General features: G+C 34.4%; 1 protein-coding gene across 2 annotated transcripts; it reads left to right on the forward strand.

Annotated features, from left to right (window-relative positions):
* The first annotated feature begins 900 nt into the window (after positions 1–900).
* On the forward strand, positions 901–13,118 carry LOC140792704 (uncharacterized). 2 transcript variants are annotated; one of them, XM_073143862.1, is made up of 10 exons: positions 901–1,067; positions 2,665–2,736; positions 3,111–3,235; positions 3,330–3,490; positions 3,976–4,045; positions 4,846–4,900; positions 6,066–6,149; positions 6,786–6,824; positions 10,765–10,811; positions 12,565–13,118. In XM_073143862.1, exons 1-10 carry the CDS (start codon positions 981–983, stop codon positions 12,668–12,670), a joined length of 846 nt encoding a protein of 281 aa, XP_072999963.1. In that variant the 5' UTR covers positions 901–980; the 3' UTR covers positions 12,671–13,118. The 2 variants fall into 2 exon arrangements, 1 of the variants encoding a protein (XP_072999963.1); XR_012109794.1 differs by having other exon boundaries at positions 909–1,067; positions 6,066–6,172.
* The last annotated feature ends 7,852 nt before the right edge of the window (positions 13,119–20,970 follow it).

Here is a 20,970-nt window from a genome sequence, read left to right on the forward strand (position 1 = left end):
TAGTCAAAAAATAATTATAAAAATAAGTGATAGTTTAGAGTGAAAAAGAAATCATCCCTTTTAAGAACTGAGCATAGATAGAGTTGAATCAAAGACAAGACTTTGGTGCTAACAGGGAGTCACATTCAAAGAATTGCCTAAGAGAGAGTTTGTTTGAGGTCATATGTCCTGAAAAATAAGCTAGAAATGCTCGTTCATCCAAAATAACATGCCTTGACAAAATGACTTTCTTTGAAACAATATCTAAACACCTATAACCTCTATTATTAGATATGAGTGTCATACGAAAATACACATTTTGCTCCTAAAAGTAAGTTTATCTAAGGCATATGGTCTTAGTAATGAAAAACAAGCATACCCAAAAGAAATTTAAAATTTGTGTAGTCATGAGCACAAGGTATTGAATTGACACTCTCGAAGAACAAACTTATGGAATTTAATTTGAGCGTTATATATATTTATAATGACTTTGATATATTATAATATATTACTAAATTATAATGTGACTATAATATAACATATTAGAATATATTTGTTGTGAAAATATTTTGATATGAAATATTCATTTGTGAAAGTTTAAATTAGAGGAGGGCAAAGTAATACAAATGAAAGTTTGAGAATAGGATTTTAGACATAACAACTTAGGGGTAGTTTGAAATTTACTCTTTTATTAATTTGATTTTAGGCATGCCTTCGTAGAACAGTTAGAGCTCAAAGATTATAGTCGGTATGAAGAGAAGAAAGAAAGAAAGATTATAGTCGGCACCTCGGAAAGTTTTACATGGGGATGTTGCCGTGTTCATTCTGAGAAGAAGTCGGCAAAGTTAGCAGAGCGAGCGCAGATACTAAATGAATGGCCGACTTTTTAATCGGTTTCGAGGATTGTGGTCCGCTCCTCGCCACAGCACCGCTCCTCGCTCGCTCTCAGTCGTCCACAAAAGAAAGGACGGAGAGAGAGAGAGAGAGAGAGAGAGAGAGAGATGCCAATGAGAACCGCGTTCTCCTCCTCCACCTCCTCGGCTTCGCCCGTCTTTATGGCTAAGAACAAGAATGGCCAATCTCAAAAGGTATCCTTCTCTCTCTCTACTTACTCTTCATTTGCTACGAAATCTTGGTTAAGAACATGTATTTGACTCCCTCTGTTGGGTTATTTTGGGTGAGTAATTCTAATTTTTCCACCTCTTCGTCTGCGATTAGAAGAGCGAGAAAAAAAATGTGGTTTTTTAGTTCTATTACCCTTCGAGTTCTGCTCTAGAATAGATTGTAAAGTAGGAATTAGCTCTCTGAGCAATTGAATCAAAATATTCGAACATGGGTTGTCGCCACTTCATTGGATATCACCTCATTGGTGGAGAAGTTTTGATCTTGTTGTTCCTTATGTTAAACCCCCACTGGTTAGGTTTTAGACGAATTGCAGCCAGAGAACATTGGATTATTTCAGAAGTTTACTAATATCATGACTTTCTAAAGAAAAACCCGATATTCTGATTAGGATGAGAATTAATCAAAGTAAAACTATACATGAGGATAAATTTGCCGAGCTCTTTTATATTCTCGAAGGTGGAACACTCTACTACCCAATGCGTCTTATTCATAGGGACAGTGTAGAATGAGAGCGCAGAATATCATAATGTTCTAATTCAACATGGCCTTGTTGCACCATTGCATGCAAATGAACAAGTATACACATTCAAATATGCATTGAAAGTAACAGTGGTAGTATATATATTGTGGAAAGTTTGGTCAGCAAGTAGGTAGTAACTTATAAGTTCTTAATTCTGATTCGATCATCTCAAATAGAATTTTTCAGAGGGTCAGAAAGTTTTTGATTAACCTATTCATCATGGAATGTACATTTACTGTGGAATTTCTGAATCCATTAATTGGGACATAAAGCATATCGTTCTTTTGTTTATTGTGTTGCTGTTTCTCTTAAGATGTCTCCCCACAAGCGGCGTCTTGTATGATGATATCTTCCGTTTGAATAATATAAAGATATATGTTCGGATTGCAACCTCTTAACAATCGTATAGTCTTAGTGTGGTGCAGATCTTTGCTTAAGTAAGCATAATGAAAGTTGCTAAACTAAGTAGTAATCCTACATGCTATTTTTTCCATTTTAATTCCACTTCCGTTCTCCTTGTCCATTTTTACCTTCACATAAATCATTTGTGTTAGTTCTGGAGAAAATTTGCAACTTAAGATGTCTTTGATGCTTGATAGTCGGTTATGTTCCGAAATTAATCTTTTAAATTAGCTATAGAATCTATATGGATAAACCATGTGTACGTGATATATAGATTAGGTGTCACCATCCATTGATTGACTTCCTATCTGTGAAACAAAATAACTAAATTCCACACCTTTCAGTGCATCATAAAGCTTGTAATGGGTTAAAGTAATTTTTGGTCGATCCCAGGTGATTAAAGACAATAACAGAGAAACTGTCCATTCTAGAATTTAGATGTCAGGAAGCATCAAGTTAGAGGATTGAATGTGCTTCTTGTATCATACTTGGATTGCTGCTAACATATCTACAGTCTCCCATGTATGCCTTGAGGCTTGTTATTATATTTGTTTGACTTTATATTTCTTCGCATTATGTTTGTATTTGATTGATAGGAAACTACATCAGGGTCTGATACAAAGTAATTGTGCCTGTAGGGTTCTGATCAAGCTCCTCCAAGGATTACATCAAATGTTAAGCAGAACTTGCAGTTCTTAAGGTTATGGAAGGTATGACATTTAAACTATGTATCTTCAATGGTGAATGTTTTCCATGATTGAAGCTGTTGTAACTTAATGTATGACCCAATTGGAAGGGTTTCTCCTTGTTATTTCGCTGGAAGATTATAGTACTGCATGTCCTCAGCCAATTCTTGGTCTGCATGCTTCAGTGTCTTCCTCTTCTTTATGCCACCTGTCTATAGGCCATTCTGAGGCAGGCTATCGAATTTTAAACTTTGACAAATTAGTAACATAAGTTGCTATGTTTCTATTTGTCTAATGAGATGAAATTTCTTCCATGAAAATATTTAATCTCTGAAATAAACTTGAGCTCCGAGAGGTTGATCAAAGAAAAGTAAATACCTTTGTGTATTGGATTGCAGGATTTTCAAAAGCAGAAAACTAGTACACCTAAGCCTGCCACTAGTTACCGCAAAAAGAAGGTGGTGAAAGAAGATCTTCCAGAAGATACAGAGCTTTATCAAGATCCCACTTCAAACCTTTATTAGTCAGAATCTTTTCTACTTCTACATACTCTGAAGAGTACTCTGCAACGCCATCAGGTGAAATGGCATCCTAACTTCATGTTGGTTTTTCTGTAGCACAAACCAGGGTCTGGAGACTGCTGTTCCTGTTCTTCTTGTCGATGGTTATAATGTATGTGGCTATTGGGCGAAGCTGAAGAAGCATTTCATGAATGGAAGGCTTGATATTGCTCGCCAAAAGCTAATCGATGAACTGATAACGTTCAGCGTACTTAAAGGTTCGTTCTGCTAGCATCAAGTATTTGATGTATCATCTTTTGCTGCTTGTTCACGCCTAACGAAACTGTTTTCATGGACTGTCATATTCTTGGCTTCATGTTGCTTTCAAGTCTTTATGATGGAAGAACTAAATAATATCTACAATGACTATTTATTTCTTGTTTAAAAAACTCTAAAAGAAATCTAATTAGTGGTTAACTTAGATTAGACTATTAATTAGGGTCCATGGAACTGAGTCTCATATTGTAGTCACATGATACAGTTAACCAAAGGTAACATGGGGCATGAATTTGGTGTTAGACCTTCACATCCACATTACTTGAGTATGCTATTTATCTGGTTCTGAAGAATGATCTGAACTCCTGTACTGAACTGTTGTCTTTTTCAACTACATCTTCACTTCCTCAAAATTTAGGAGGTGTCAGTTTCTAAAGCTTTCTAATATGCACACCAACTTATGATGCCATCTTTGCAAGCTATACAGAGGTAAAAGTTGTGGCAGTGTTTGATGCTATGATGTCTGGGATTCCTACTCACAAGGAAAGTTTTGCCGGGTAAGATGATAGCTTTCGACGTGTAAATGTTTTTCTCTTAATGATTTCTGAAATTAACAAACCCAAATCAAGATAGGGCAAGTTTGAGAATTGCCAAACCACTTATAGGTTTTTCTTCCTGAAGGTTTCTTCATATCTTGGTGTCATGTCCAATATTTTCTCATTGAGTTAGATGGTCATGAAATTCAGAGTTAAATTCTACTTGTTTATTAAGGGATTTTCTCTAAATTAATCCATAATATTTGACAAATTATGGTTTGTTCATAAGTATGGTCTTCAGATAATCATTACTAAGCTGTTACGTTGAGATATTCTCCTAGCGGTATTATTTTTTATTGATCCATACTGGCATTTATACATGTAACTTTACAGATTGTTGAGAAGATCATACAACAATGTAATGCATTTCTGGTATATATTCCAGGGTCCCTGACTTGCAAGTTGATTTCAGCATCACATGTAGAATGATTATTGATGGTCGATACTCGATAAATCTTTCATGTGAAAGGCTTCTGGAGATTTCATAATTGACATGAGCTTAGACACATGATTTTCTTTTATGATTTTAATTTCTCCAGATTATCTGGTTTTTTTCCTCAGATATTTTGGAAGGGGGCACCTTTTGTTTGTACAATAGGAGGTTAAGCATTAGGCCATCAGATCAAACTTGATTCTTTTTTCTCCAGCTAAGCCATGTGCACAGCCCTCTATTCTGAACATATATAAATTTTCTTCCTGTTTGATGGTAATCCAGTTAATGATATATAGTTTACTAAATGCTTTTTCTCTTAAAATGACAGGGTTGACATAATTTTCTCTGGCGAGACATGTGCTGATGCTTGGATTGAAAAGGAGGTAAGCAATTGTCAAAGTGGATGAAGATAATTTTGATCATGTTCTATTGTCTGTATGTGAAAAATCTTCGATTGATGTTCAACATGAAGAAGGCTTCGTAACACTTGTGATCTTATGCTTTTCTTGATTAATGCTGGATGCTGCCAGTGTAAGAGATTTTAATTGTAAGTATGAAGTTCTCTAATTCTTTAGTTGGGGATTTTGTTTTAGTGTGATGCAAAATGTTGCTTGGATAGACCCTGTTCTTTGGGGAGGTTTATCTGCATCCTTATTGATATGGAAAGAACAAATAGCGAACTACTTTTGTCAACTTTTAGTGCTTCTGGTTGTTTGGAAACTTGTACTACATAGACATAGACATTTGCATCAAGCATGAATGATCACATTGTGCACTCAGGATATGTTACATTGTTTCCAGGTGACAAGTTATGAGCTTTAATGATTGTTAACCACAAAGCTCTTCCAACTAGTTTGAGAAAATCCTGAGATAGAGTGGACTGGTATCAAATTGGTTTTAATCTTAACTCCAAAATATGTTTCTAATATATACTTTCTTCTAAGGGCAGCAATACTCATCTTTTCTTCATTATACAAATGATGGAAATTCTACATTATCTTCTCTTCATGCTTTTAGAAATTACTCAATTAGAACTATTCAAGAACAATTTGAAAAGTAATAACTGCATCTTTGGCTTACTAAATTTAGGACTGCTATTTATGTCCAAACCATAGAACATTTGGTTACCATGCTTTACATATAGAAATTTGGTGTTGGTTAGCAGAAGCAGAAAGTTTTCTTAAAGCAGATAAGAAGATTGAGTCCATGATTTAGGTCTTTCATGATATCATTGGATTTGTATAATGCAAATTGCTTTTCTGTATTTACATATGATCATGATGTGTCCTCCATGTTATTTCTGTCCTTTCCAATAGTTTTTATAAAATGTACAGAGTTGGTACAGTGTTGATAGTCCCACTGAATCCTTTCTTTCTAATTGCATCTTTTACTTGTGTGAGTGCCTGGTTGCATGTATCTATTTCATGTTGTTTGTCATATTTATACCATTATGAACTTATGATAGGCAATATGTCTTATAGATCTTTTTTGATGGTGTAGTCTTCTTTTGTTGTTGATGACTGGTGGCTGAATTTTTCATACATATAGGTTGTAGCTTTGAGGGAGGATGGCTGTCCAAAGGTTTGGGTTGTGACATCTGATGTATGCCAACAACAAGCAGCATATGGAGCAGTATGCACTTCTCTGATTGTTTGGTAGATACTGATTACGAACTTGATTGCCTTCAAATATATTGATAATATGTTCATGTAATACACATATCTAGAACACTTTATGAGTCCTATTATGGATAGCCAAGTTTTACTGTATGTTATGTAAATATGCCTAAAGTTCATAGAGTTGCACTTCTGAGGAAGTCTCTGATTAGCCATGACTATCACAGTTATATGAGGCCATCTATTTATCATACATATAAATCAGTAATCTTAATGCTTCGGTGAAATATTGCAGTTATATCGGCTGTGTGAATTCAGCAGCCTCTATTCTTTTCTAGTACAATTACAAAACGTTATCATGTTTCCATGGAAATAATATGGGTGTCCAATTTCATGTATCTCAGTCATGTGCTCTTCCAATATGTTTGTTTGGATATGCAAAACTACTGATGGGCTGTCCAATATAATATTCAAATCAGTGAGCATAATCTACATTTTGAAAATGCCTGGAAATCTGATATGCATTATATAATCACATAAAACTCAACCAATTTAGTCATATCTTGTTTTATTTCTTATTTTAGGACATAGTACATTTTTATAATACCCACTTGTTTTGTTGGCAATTAACTTTAAATTTCACATTTCCTAGGGTGCTTATGTCTGGAGTTGCAAAGCATTAATCTCAGAGGTGAGTTAACCTTATTCTTCATTAGTCAATGATAATGTCGTTCTTGGTGATATGGATTGCTGTTGGGCAATCTTTCTCTATCAATGACTTTACAAGCAAGAATTGTCATGCCAGTATCTTGTCGTCATGGGGCGTGACAACACGACATGCATCTAATATGTTTTTTGAAGATTTTATTCGTGCTTTTAGTTTGAATGCATATATATATTAAAGCCTATATTAGAATCTTTATCTATAGATAATATTGTACTATGTTGTTAAAGATATAGCAATAGCCAAGTAGAAATATGATTCAACACATTAACATGATTGAAAGAAAAATTATAAAATTTGAGTTCGAATCAACTCATATTGATTAATCTAACAATTCCTACACTAATTATGATCCAATTTGGATGAATTTGACATTGAAGATTTTTGAAATTTGGGGAATATTTTGAGGGCCCCTTTGATTCATACATTTGAAAGAATACTCTTTATACATCTAGCACCAAAATGCTTAGATCTACGTAGAGAGACTCCTACAAATGATACACAAATTAGTTTTGATAGTGTAAAACAAAGGAAATACTTGAGAGGATGATAGAAAATTTATATTTTGATGGGATTAAAAAGAAATCTTAAGTTCCTCCTAAATCTCCTTTATCTCTCCTCTATTTCTTTGTCTCTAAATTCTACTTTTTCTATTTGGGAAAGTGGCTGCCAAATAGGTTTCGGGCGGTATCCATCTTGTTCCCTTTGGTACCCCATCCGTGTAGGTTGGCACGGCACGAAAATACACCCATGCCGGTTGGCACAACACGGCATGGAACATCCCGTGGCTGGTGCCAATATCCACTAGCACAACCGGTGCCAATATCTACTGGCACAACCATCCTTGTTTATAGGTCTCATTATTGCATATTTCTTATATGACTTCTTAGAAGTTGTGACTTAGGGTAAGAGTCTACCCGGTATATATTTATACTTCAACAATTCAATGCACCTTGCTGATAGAGGACCATGTTAGTCCGTTACAAATTTAGCTAGAAGCCAGTGAGCTTAAAGGGGGGTTTATTTCCAAGGATCTCTGTGCTGACACACAACAAGTCTCCTGTGTCTACGGCATGATGTGGAGGCACATCAAACTCCTTTCCTGTACCTCCCTTGTTTTCAGTATTCACAACTCTCTTCCTCTCCTTTCTCGCTTCTAGTGATTACATGACATGAACATTGCACAGCAGTTTATATTTATACCATCTAAAAGTAAGCTTAACTACTTTTAATCAACTCTAAATGAATTGTGTATTTACATATAATTTGACAGATGGTAGTAATCGATTCTCTTTAGGTATGGTGTAGAACTAAGGCATTTTTCCACAAACAAAACGTAATGTGCTCAGAGTATAACTTGATAATTTTTTGTGGAGGTTAATTGGTTTCATGGGCACGTTCTACAAAGGTTACGTAGTCCAAATCAGGTCAGGCATCAAATAGTAGATTATGAGATGAGACTGAGTGACAAACTGAAAACCAGATTTTGTTGCAGTAAATAAATAAGGCTAAATTTATGAGGAAGAACCTGTTGAGCTTAATGCTTTGATAGAAGATGTGGAGTCAGTATTGTTTACTGAATGTGCACTCTAGTTCATCAGTCTGATTGTTTATGGTCTTTTTCCCCTACCCATTGATTGTGGCACAAATTTGTCAGATATTTCTGGAGATGTTTTTGTCAAATGATTCATATTATATTTTGTAAGGCTTTGATGGTACGATAGTGTTTGGGCAATCAGAGAACAATATTCAAAAGTTTAGTGCCATCAAGATAAGGATTTTAAGGTGGATGACGAGGTGAACAGTGCCATTGATTGTGGCACAAATTTGTCAGATTTTTCTGGAGATGTTTTTGTCAAATGACTCATAATATATTTTGGAAGGCTTTGATGGTACAATAACTTTCGGGCAACTAGAGAACAATATATTCAAAAGTTTAGTACCATCCAGATGAGGATTTTAAGGCAGATGACGAGGTGAACTGTGTTAATAGAAAATTAGAACAAGGAATGGATATTTGATGAAATATAGGTACCACCTTTAGAGAATAAGCTACGTGAGGATAGATTAAGAGGATTCATATCCAATGAGATTGTGCATAGTGCACTAACACAAAGCAGTGATTTCATTTAAATGGAAGATTCTTTTAGAAGGAGGGAAGACCAAAACTAAGGTGGGTAAATTTATTTGCAATGATATGTAGTGTTGATTTGATGCAAATTGTTGCACTAAATAGAAATGTATGGAAAATGGATTCATATGCCAATCCCCAGTAGTTGGGACTAAGGCTTGGATGCTGTTGTTTTTGTTGTTTGTGGTATGTGAGAAAGAAGTTCTAAATGGCTTTATAGCATATGTCTTTAAATTGAAAGTGAAATTCATCCTTTGTTTTTTTTTCCTTTCCATTCACTCGGATCTCTTCTTTTTTATCTATTTTCTCTATCATCCTTTTTGGCCGAATAAAAGAAAAGATTACTCCAAAGTTATGGTTTCTTTCAAGATTCCAAATATTAGGATCGGGATCAAAATCGAAATCAAAAACGATATATATTGGCTGTATAGGGGGTATTGGCTGTTCGTATTTGCTTGTATTTTAAAATAGTTTTTAAAAATATAGAAAAATAATAAAAAGTATTAGACAAAATATTAATAAGATATAAATATAAATTATTCATATATGAAGTCTAAAAAATAAAAATACTATTTTCTTAATCTTAATCTCTCTCCCTTTCTAGTTTCTGCTACTCATGCTCTCTCTCTCCCCTTTAACTCTCTTCCACTAACTCTCTCACTAACTTTCTCTCGCATCTCCTTATCTCTATTCTCTCTCATTCTCACTTCAAAAAAAAGCCCCCAATCTCTCAAACCTCTCCCCCTCCCTCCCTCCCTCTCTCCCATGCACTCCCATCTTCCTCTCCTACTCCCTCTCTCTTCTAATCAATGCTTCTTTGATGTAGTTCTAGCCTTCAACATCCGACGAACTCCTCCGATGTAGTTCTAGCTGCATTGACCTTGGCAAACTCCTCCAACGTAGATCTGAATCCACCGACCTTATATAGATAATTTTTTTTCTTTTATTCTCTCTCTCCGATGAGCTCCCTACTCTCTCTCTCTCTCGCACTCTCTTCTTTCTCTTTCTTCCTTTCTCTCTTGCTCTCCTCCCTCTCTTTCTCCCTTCTTCTCTCTCGATTTGGTTCGTTTTGGTTGATCCGGACAGACTAGTTTCAGAGTGGGATCAAGATCGGCCGAACCGTGGAACCATGGTTTCTTTGTTTCAATTTTTTTCTCTATTTTGATTTTGCATATAAGTGGCGCATGATTGATATGGCCGAAGAGTGGTCCAAGCCTCCTGTATCTAAGAGGTTGTTATCCTTAAACCTGGTTATGGCATCAAAATGTCGATCTAAACATTAAGTTTAGCTATTCATACAGATGATTGTTTCCAAGTTGCCATCAAAACTGTTTTGCATTTATGGTGAATTCATAGGTGTGTAATGGTATAAGTATGTAACATGTTATGTCCTTAATTTTTTTTTTTAGTTTAGTGTTCTTTACAGATCCATTATAACTTTGTATTGCTCCTATTCCACAATTTTTTTACATTGTCTCATGGAACATTGAACTGATTCTACATATCACGTCATAGTCAGAGATGATTCATGGTTGTTACTCCTTGACATCTTCTCCTCATCCTCTGTGTGTGTTTTAACATGAGTGTGTGTTTCCAATAACATAATTTCTTAAGAGCTACTTGAAGTGAAAGAAATGGAATGACATCTTATAGCATTTCCGCCATTGACAATTACTTGGTTGTAATCTCACATTGTTATTATTTTCATTTACATAATGGATAGATTCCTTTCTTTTTTTTATCTCAGTAGGAATTAATGAGCTGATAACTTTGTAGATAAAGGCTTCAGAAAAGGAGTTTCAACACATACTAAATGAACACAGGTTAGATTATTTTCTCTCCTCACTGACTACAGCATTGTGATTTACTTTGTGGTTCCTATCTATCATTAAAAGTCCAGGAGAAATTGCATTACAGAGAAAAGTTCTCATCTTTCCATTGTGACAAGTTGATTAACCTAATATGTACATAATAGGTGGAACTCACTTTATGGTAATTGTAGGCTTATTTCAGATCACAGCAAGTGAGAACAGATTTACATTCTATACATTTAAACATAGTTCGAGAAAAGATCAAAATTTTGCTAGAAGATAGGTGGTATATTCATTTGGTTACAAACTATGACTAATAATTCAGGGATGATCCAGGAGGATCAACAGAAGCTCGATTGATGGGCTAGGTTACCCATAACTGGGCAGGTTTATATGATTCAAAAGTAAGATCTAGGACATTGGAGTCCAAATTGTACTCATGAAATTTGTAGGCTAAACTTTCTCATACAATGTTTCTTCCACACGCAATATATGAAAATAGGGTATCTGGATGAGTTCTCAAATGTGACAACAAGAAAAGGTCATAGAAGGTCATTTAGTGCCTCATATTGTCTGATCAATTCATTTTTGTTATTTGTGGAAGCTTAGTAAACGATAAGTCAAATCCCTGGAGAAGATGGATTCAGCTCTTATTTAATCATAGAATGTCACATCAAGTCAATTGGAGTGCCTCAGATTGTCTGATCATGCTCATTTCCATTATCCATGGAAACTGAGACAGTAAGACCAAATTTCTGAAGACTATGAATTGCGCTTATCCCTTGTCATATGCCTTGCAATTGAAAGCAACCACAACAATTCTGGGCGAATGCTTACAGCCTTAATTTAAGATAACATGGGACATAGGATTTATTACCCCAACAATTTGGTGTACTTATTATATTTATTATAATAGGATATTTTGGTAATTTGGGCATGCTCTATTAATTTGGACGGAAACATTCACTTTTGTCATAAATAAATTGATTGGTTTGGTAGAAAAAATTATATAAGAGAGTAAAGTGGATTCACGCACAAGTACACAAAGATAAAATGTATTAAACCTTTTATATTCTAATAAAACTTACCTTTACTTTTGCTCTTTAGATTCATCTAATGTTATTCATCAGTGTACAATTCATATAATTGTTAGTCTGCTACGAGATTGATAAGTCTTGGGACTACTTTCTACATGATTATTTAAATTGTTGTTAATTTGTAAAGCAGTATAGATATTTATGTTTTAGATCACGATTTACTCGATCTTTTTCTTTCTATTGGAACTCTAGTTTAGAGATTGTTCGGATACCTCAGCAACTACTCGTGAAGATACTTAGGTAGCCTTTAGTTTATACATTACATAAGGGATATTTATTCATGAATTAGGTGCTCCTTAAATATGTTTTGCAATTAAATACTTATGGATATATATCTTGGTTATACTTTGTATAAATTATAAGTCACGTGATAAGTTATATACAAAATTTTACACAGGTATAATGATACAATAAAAATTTGCATGTTTTATAAGCAAGATTTTATTACAGTTAATATACTTATTTACAGTTTAATAATTAAACATAAATTCTTACTTTAATTTATTCAAAGTAATTGTTATGTTTTACAACCAAACAATAAAATATGAGTAAAGTTATAGATGTTCCTAGTTAATATTTAAAGAGTTGTGCATAAATTTATCCTTAAAAAACTATATGCACGAAGCGAATGAGGTTTTATGTTTTCATGTTTTTCCTTAAATTGACAGGTCGACTTCGGTGCAAGGGAAACTACTCCAACATAACCTGGGCCCTAAAGTTGTTGACGCGTTGAAGGATCTCAAAAGGAAGCTATCTGAAGATGAATCTACATAACTTGGGTTTCTCAATGGACTAACAAACTTAAGGATTGATGAACTGATGATCATCACATCAGGACCATCGGCATCCTTGCAAAGATCAACAATTGATCATGCTATAAGAGGAGGAAGAGCACAAGTAGATCATAGAGTATGTTAGCAAGAGGGAACCTCACATGGAGGCTGCCATCCTAAATTTATCTTCATGGAGGAACATCCACCCAGCAATGGATAGCAACTCTCATGGTATGACTTTACTGATGGGCTATGAATAGTGCTAACATCATTCTTTTTTTTCTTTTCTTCCATATTGTGAAACGGAAATCTTTTCTGCTAGAGAAAGATGTGTTTCCCCATCTAACCATCTCATGAGAGAGTAAACTTTTTGTATGTAAAGTCCTGTGCCATTTGCTCACACATCTCTCTCCTACAATATTGATTACTAGAGTTGATCCTTGATCTCATTACAGCTTGCAATTTGTTGACTTATTGAAAGTTTGGTTAGTAATTAGTTTAAGCCAGCCATTTCTTTTGGGCTGAAGGCAAAAACACAAGCCAAGGTAAGCATCATATCTGTTGAGGGTCTGAATTTTAAGAGAAACAAATAAACTGGGCTCTGAGAAGTATTAAAAAAAAAGCGTCTTTAGTTGGTAGATTCATAACTAAGAAATAAACCTACACAAATCAAATAAGAAAATAGAATAAAAAGGAATGTGTTCTGTCGAATCCTAGACCACTCCCAATTCGGTGGAGAGGAGAGGTGGGAAGTAATGGTGGTAAATGGGAGGGTAGAGGAAGCAGCAGCCTCGATGATGAGAGAACGGAACGGCGATAGTGTAGAACGGAGAGAGAGAGAGAGCTCTCTCCTTCCTTTCTAGGCGAAAATTGTTAGGGGAGAGGAGAATGGAAAAGTCACTTATTTCGTTAGCGTCTGAGCTATGTTAGAACGGGCAATTTTCTTTTCCTTCAAATTTGAACTCTTTCCTCTCACTTTGTTTTGAAACCTCAATTTTTTGTAATTTGATTGATTTGAAATTTCAAAAAAAAATTTTCTAATCTGACATCGTTGGGTTACGATAATATTTCAATTGAAATCAGATGATTTGAGATGAGAGTTAGGAGGATATCATTTTCTGTAGAAAGTTAACTTTTCTTTCTAGATCTAAAAACAACCCTAATTCATCTACATTCTCATTGGTGGCCGAAGACGAAATCCATTTCTTCCTTCCAAAATTTCCAAACAATAAAATCCATCTCAAAATTGAGGTTAATCCATCCAATTCCGCACCTGCCTCTCACGTGACGCTCACCAACGCCACCACACCCCCCGACCAACCAGTCAACGACTACCGAGCCAAGTCAACGGTCAACACCCCAGGTGGCAAGGTCAATCAATCATCGGATCGGATCTGATCTGATCGGATCCAGCTCGATCCACATATCATCACGCGATTTAAAGGGGGGGGGCGGCGGGCAACACCAACTGAACCGCCCGTTAATAACTGCCATTGTCCCTCCAAGGAGTCCAGTTAAGAGAAGAAAAGTTAATGTCAGGAATCCAAGCGACCCATCTCACCGCAGGGAATTGAATGCTTTAATTCAATCACCTCCCCATCTCCTGTTGACTAAATTTCTTTACAATCTTCTCCGAGCTCAGGGTGGTGCCATTAATATCGCAACGCTTATGTGGATGGTAATTATAACATTACACATCCTTGTAGCTGTAATGCATGCATATATGAACTTATCTCTCTGCTACGTTAAAACTCTTTTAGCTCATTCTTTTCTTGTCCTCAGAAACTTCTGTTGACTAGTGCTTCATTTACTTACACACCAGAGAAAGAAGAAAACGTTAAATTGTTCGTGTGGTAGAATAAGCATCATAGAAAGTTCTAGCTCTCAATTGATTTGTACGTATGATTTGTAACAGTAGTTAACCATGAAAGGATTAATGTACTCCGTATACATGTAGCTGAATTATATCTGTTTCTTCTTACACATTTTATTTTTGCTACATTTTCCTTGTTAAGAAATTTCATATCTAGGAGTACTTCTTACTCCTTATGAGATTTTATTTATTGGCTGTAGAAAAGTAATAACAAGAGATACATTGGCCAAAGAACAAAGAGGGAAGTATGTATCCTTTGGATGAGAAATATTTTCATCATTCTTTTTTTTTCTTTGTGTTTTTGAACAATTAACTTAATATGCTTGCATCTATATGCACATTATCTCATGGTAAGAGAAATTTTGATTTATCATGTTATTAGAAGTATGGATCTTTCAACATTTTGTTACTAATTAACGTTTGGTAAGATTTCCTTCGGTCGACGGTCATAATAACGTGTGGTCCATACATGACACGCTTTCGAGCATACGACAAATTTGTCAGGTCGAGAACCTACTAACTCTGCGATAGAATCAAATTTAATGATGATAGCAATTGGTCGCCTACGGGCATCTGTATTCGTTTCATCTACTTGTTAAATTTTAGTGTATGAAAATCGGCCACATGATAACTTATTTTGCTTACACAATTTTGAAGGAAATTGAGGCAAAACTAGCCATCTAATTTGGTCTTAATATGCAGCTATACTGTATTGGTTCAGGTCTAGGATAGATGGAGACCAAGATGTTTCTTTCTCGGGTAATAGGAACAGTATTTATCTTGCCTTCCAAATAACTTCTAAAATTAGTGAAATGTTAAGAGTTACAATGTTTCTTTACAGTTAAGCCAAGTAAAATTTACCTTCTTCTATAGTGTTGGCTTCTTTGGTGCAAAGAACACACACACATCAATTTCTCACCTATAAATGTTACTGTGGAAGAGAAAGAATCAAAGTTCTTTGTGAATTTTCTAGAAGAGGCCATTGACCTGTCAGCCAATTTGAGTAACTCAATTTTGGATTTATCTAATGTGGTCATAAGTGAAGTCTGGACAAATCCTGCCAATGGACTAAAATTATATGGCATCAAATAGTACAGTACTTGATATTATTTTCATCTGACTGGCCATGCAATCACATGAGTATTAGATTACTGTCTGAGTTGACTTTTTTGGAAGCCAGCAGTATCATTTGGCTTACCCAAGAGGGGTCAAATGAATATATTGACTCTCAGCGATCAGAATTAGCAAGTTTCAACATATTTTGATATATTTTGTATTGTGTTAGAAGTTTTTCGACTTCAATTTACAAGAATTCAAAACATATATGGATCTATTTATTATTTTTTTCACTGAAAACCTTTGAGTTACCATCTATTAGCAAATCTTGTGACCTAGTTTAAAGGTACTTAAAGACAAATAATTTTTGTTTTCTACACAATATGTGTCATATTTATTTGCTCTTCCTTTACTTGATCTTGAAATATTTCTCTAGCAGATATTTTGTGCATACAGAACTCTGAAGGTTCTTTCATTTCTTAGATGCATACAATACTTCATAGATAGATTTAGAGACAAAAATGTTCTACATATGTTTACGCTTTTAAAAGTTCTCTAGGCAAAATTTCTTGCTTCTATTAATCAACTCTTGTAAACAAACGGCTTGTTATAAGTTTTTTGCAGCAGAATATATTTCACACTAATTTTGAAAGCTAGGACTCTATGTATACTAAAGGTGACTGAACGAAGCTAACTTTTCTGGTAATTTGTTTGATAGAAAATGGAGAACAATGACCATTTGCCTTTGAAGAACCAGCAAGATTGTTTGAATATTTGGGGGATAAATATAATTAATATATTGCTTTTAGTTAACTATCTCCAACAAGGAAAAAGATCTCCTATATATTCAAACGATTGCCTTCAAGACTAGAATTAGTCTGTCTTGATACTCTATTCGCAAGGAAATATAAGACTTCCATATATATGCTTATCCCTACTGTCTACTACTATATTGGTCGCATGATTGGATGACACTATTTTATAATCTTATTTAAGACTACAAAAAAAGAAAAAAGAATTAGATAATAGACATATTTCTCTCGTTAAACCATGCATCCTATTTATTCCCTCAATTTTAGAGAAAGCTAGACATGAAATCATATATCCCTTGAAAAATAATAAACTAGCTTAAATTAGCAAGAATCTCCAAGGCTATATTATATTGCCCATTCCCTCCAATGTTGTGGATGACTAATATTTCCTACTTTAATATCACTTAGATCACACTTTCTTCCATGCCTACTAATTAACAACATTTTATTCATTAACAAGTGCCTCTTGGTCTGTTAGACCCCAGAATTAATGCTTCAATCTCATGTACAGATATTTCACTTAATATCAACTAGAATACGCAAACAAACATAATAATAGCCTCTCTCTCTCTCTCTCTCTCTCTCTCTCTCTCTCTCTCTCTCTCTCTCTCTCTCTCTCTCTCTCTCTATATATATATATATATATATATATATATATATATATATGCATGTATGGATAAGTATTTCTTTATTTTCATTAAAATGCCGCCCAAATGATCCACGCCACGGAACCCACACCGACTACGTCTTACCCAAGCAAATGGGGCCCAGCCACACCCACGCTAATCCTTTTTCCCAGAGATGCAAAGTTTGACCTTGTCAAACTACATACTAATAACTTCCCCACATAGAGCTTTAAATTTAAAAAAAAAATTATCTATGATTAGGACATATTTCTTTCATGTAGGCTGTGGTATTGCATTGCATAATGATAACAATCGGATTGAAATGATACGAAAAAGTATCGTTGTCGGATGACAACAGAAGTTATTTCAATGGGAAGAATTGTCAACACTGGGGATATAGACTAGCTACTTGACTGTTTGAACACTAATTATTAACTAATGTTGTTCTTCATACTTATCAATGCAATTAGAATCCAAGGAAATCATATGATAACAACATAAAACATCATGTTCTTACTATCTGCAAGTTGCAACTTGACCCTCTTGCATCTTTCTCACATATAACTCATAGTCTTAGTTGAATTAAGATGGAGGTAATAGATCATATATAATTGGTTAAAAGAAAAACTTGTAATAAAGCTTACCTTGGTCAGAACTTTATGATAGATGTTATTCAACAACTCAGGAAGTCCTCTAGTGTTATTATATTATGTGGTCCCAATATAGGGTTAGAGTTTGTGCTAGTTCTTGAGACTTCCATTAGATAAGCACACATCTAACATGAAGTCATAAATATGGACGGTACGTTAGCTGTTAATTTGGATATAAAAGGCTTTGTGGATACGTACTCGCGTATACTAGCAAAATCTACATGCTGCTGCAATACTATTTGCGTCTATTACTTCCTTGTCAAAGTTGCATCAAAAATATGATCTTATGCAATGGGTGAAGTGGCTGAATATATTAATGCACGGGTTGTTGAGTTCCTGCATTTAATAGGCTACTCTAGAGATGGAAGAGTAAGATGGGGTTCTTGGGTGGTCACCTCTTCAAAGCAAATTGAGAGATAGCACTGTGGCCTTTCATGGGACCAGAGCATATCAAAGAGCATTTAATGGTGGTGACATCTTAAACTCCTTATCTATCGTCGCCATCATCGTCTAGTACCGTCTCAACTGACACTGATATGAAGCACGCGGCGCCGTAGTCACCGAAGTCACTAAATTGGCCTTTTTCTAGCCTTCATGCATCCCTAGTTGCGCTTTTATTCGTTTTCCTTCTTGGTTCCATGCAGGGCATGCAATGTATTATTAGTAGCACTTCAAGGAGTTGAAAAATATATCAAGAGACAATATTATTATCGACCAAGAATATCAACTATATATGATTAGTTACATGTTATTAGGCTTGTTTATTTGAAGTCCTTACTTTTTATCTTCAACTATCTAGTCTATGTAGATTGCATCATTGCATTAATATGCTTTAATGATATGATAAGAACATCTTCAAAAGTAAGCTTGCATGAACACAACATATCAGAAAAATTATTGACAACCTGATCTACTTCGGATAATGCTACTTATTTCTTTATATTTGGTCATAGTTTAAGTCCAAAAGCATCACATAATAAATATCTATATATGCAGCCATCTTACTATATCAATTAAACTAAATATCACTCTTATTGTTCTATTTTCTGAAGATTAGGTTTTCCTTTTACAGATGCTTAGTAGAAAAAAAAAAAAGAATAATGTCAATTAGTAATGGTATTGTTAATGTCATTAGAATTTCTAATAAATTTAGCCATTTTACTATTTTATTGGCATCTAACTGCTATTTTTTTCCTATCAAACACAATTGGCGAACAAGGTTGTACATTTAATTTGTCCAATTTTTCGCCAAGGGTCGTTGTAGGACCATCTACATTTGTCGGCATACACCGACATGCCACGAGCGACGCGCGCAACCTGTTCATGCCGTATGAAATCAGCTCAAAGAATTCAATTTGAAAGCTATGTATCGCGACGCCATTAGTTGATAGAACTTATCTACCATCAATGCGTTAAAAATTAGCCTATGTAAACACTCACTCAGCTACCTGAATTGGGTATGAGTGGTAGGAAATTCTCCATAGAACTTATTTCCATCAATGCATTAAAACTACTTGTTTTGACTATCACCATGGTCAGTAGAAAGTTCATCCATAATGTTTACATTATTTGTTAGAAACTTTGATAAAGTAGATTTCAAGCTTATCAGAATAATGTAAACTTATATTAGATTGCAATCCAATACACAAGATAAACTACAAATTATTTCAATCCAATACACAAGCTTATCAGAATTATACATTACAATTCTTCTTTTATTTCTTATGGCATGATTCATGATTTCAATCTTATCAGATTATGTAAACTTTTATATACCAATGTCCAGTAAAGTTTGAAAATTGAATGAAGTATCTCAATAAGAATGAATATCCTTCTGTTTAAGTCCAATTTCATTTTATTTGGTAGTGCTCATATTATTCGCTTGTTCTTGGAGTTAATTGTAATCAAGTTACTCCATCAACAATGTCATTAATTCGCTTTACTCATGATAAGTTACATTATGCAAACTATTTAAAGTGACAAATTGATTTGCAATAAAGGGCTAGAGTGCAAATAATACATTACGGAGTGTTCGTAGAAATATTTAAAGATTTCCCTTCTCACCTTCAATATTTATATTTTCATATATAAATGAGAACATTCATTAAGCTGTAATTGTAGAATTATGGTCAATCATAACTTAGTTTCTTACATATATAAGTTATGGTAGTCGAAAGATACATATAGCAGTTAGTCTTGTTTGTTTGGCTTACCAAATTGTCATTTTCTGTCTTCAATGGAAAATATAAATAACAATGACTATCCTTGTTTGTCTACCTAAAAGAGTTTTGTACTCAAAATTCAGTTTCCTAAAGGTTCCAAAATACTGGTCATTCATCCAATTTATAGTCCACTAGTATGATGCATGGAAGCTCTTCCTTATAAATGCCTCTTAATGAATAAGAATCGTCATTTAATTGAAAAGCATCTCAGTCCAAAAGTTTGGTTGGCTAATGGTAACTAAATTGTTCTTAAGATGTTCCTTCAAAGTCCCTTTTGAACTTTGTTGGTACATAGAAATCTACTAACCTAGCTTAATATTAGGTTAGAAACAAGGACATAAATGATCTGAATATGCGGTAGCAAAGAAAGAAAAATTAAGTGATCATCTTAACAGACGTATGAATTAATTTGTATAACCGCCAAACACCTCTATCAACTGTGCATGTAGATTTTAAAATAGAAGAGTATGTGTTGGATGTTTGCAATAAGATTGAGAACTTTGTTTATCCTTCTTTAATTTCCTAAGAATAAAAGAAACCAGCAATGCTGGGCATGCAAGCACATGCACAATTAATGCAACATGCAAAAAGGTACTTTTTATGAATTTTTATCGTCACCAATATGATAGGATCTTTAAAGCTTTTTCTTTTCCTATTTTATATAACATCATGAATTTACATTGCTATTGCCTCTTTGATTAAGGAGAAGATGTATCTGATGCCCAAAATAGAGAAGGGAAGAAGTAACTGAAGTAAAAGTTGAATATTAAATAGTTGATAAGTTGTATATATCTTTGAATGACGCAATACTTGTTGCTAGTTGGAGGTATCAATCTTGATGGACAGTTAAATTGGTTTTGGTTGGAGGTATCAATCTTGATGGTCAGTTAAATTGGTTCGCAGTGCTGCTAAACTTCATCTAAGTCAAGCCACCCCCAACAACTCATTGATTAAACTACCTTGGTTTAGTTAGGAAGCCATGACTTAATTAACTATCTGTGTTTAAATAATATTTCACATGGTCTTGTTTTTTTTTTTCAGTTTTTATTCATTTATGACTTT

This window comes from Typha latifolia, chromosome 7 (assembly GCF_019914945.1).
Source record: "Typha latifolia isolate L0001 chromosome 7, TyphaL0001v2, whole genome shotgun sequence".
In the NCBI taxonomy this organism is placed as follows: Eukaryota; Viridiplantae; Streptophyta; class Magnoliopsida; order Poales; family Typhaceae; genus Typha; species Typha latifolia.

Excerpts from the sequence above, each read along its gene's own strand:
- LOC140792704 (XM_073143862.1), top strand. The coding sequence starts at position 981 with ATGCCAATGAGAACCGCGTTCTCCTCCTCCACCTCCTCGGCTTCGCCC. Across the intron at positions 1,068-2,664 it reads AGAATGGCCAATCTCAAAAG|GGTTCTGATCAAGCTCCTCC; the intron begins GTATCCTTCTCT and ends TTGTGCCTGTAG. Across the intron at positions 4,046-4,845 it reads CACAAGGAAAGTTTTGCCGG|GGTTGACATAATTTTCTCTG; the intron begins GTAAGATGATAG and ends TTAAAATGACAG.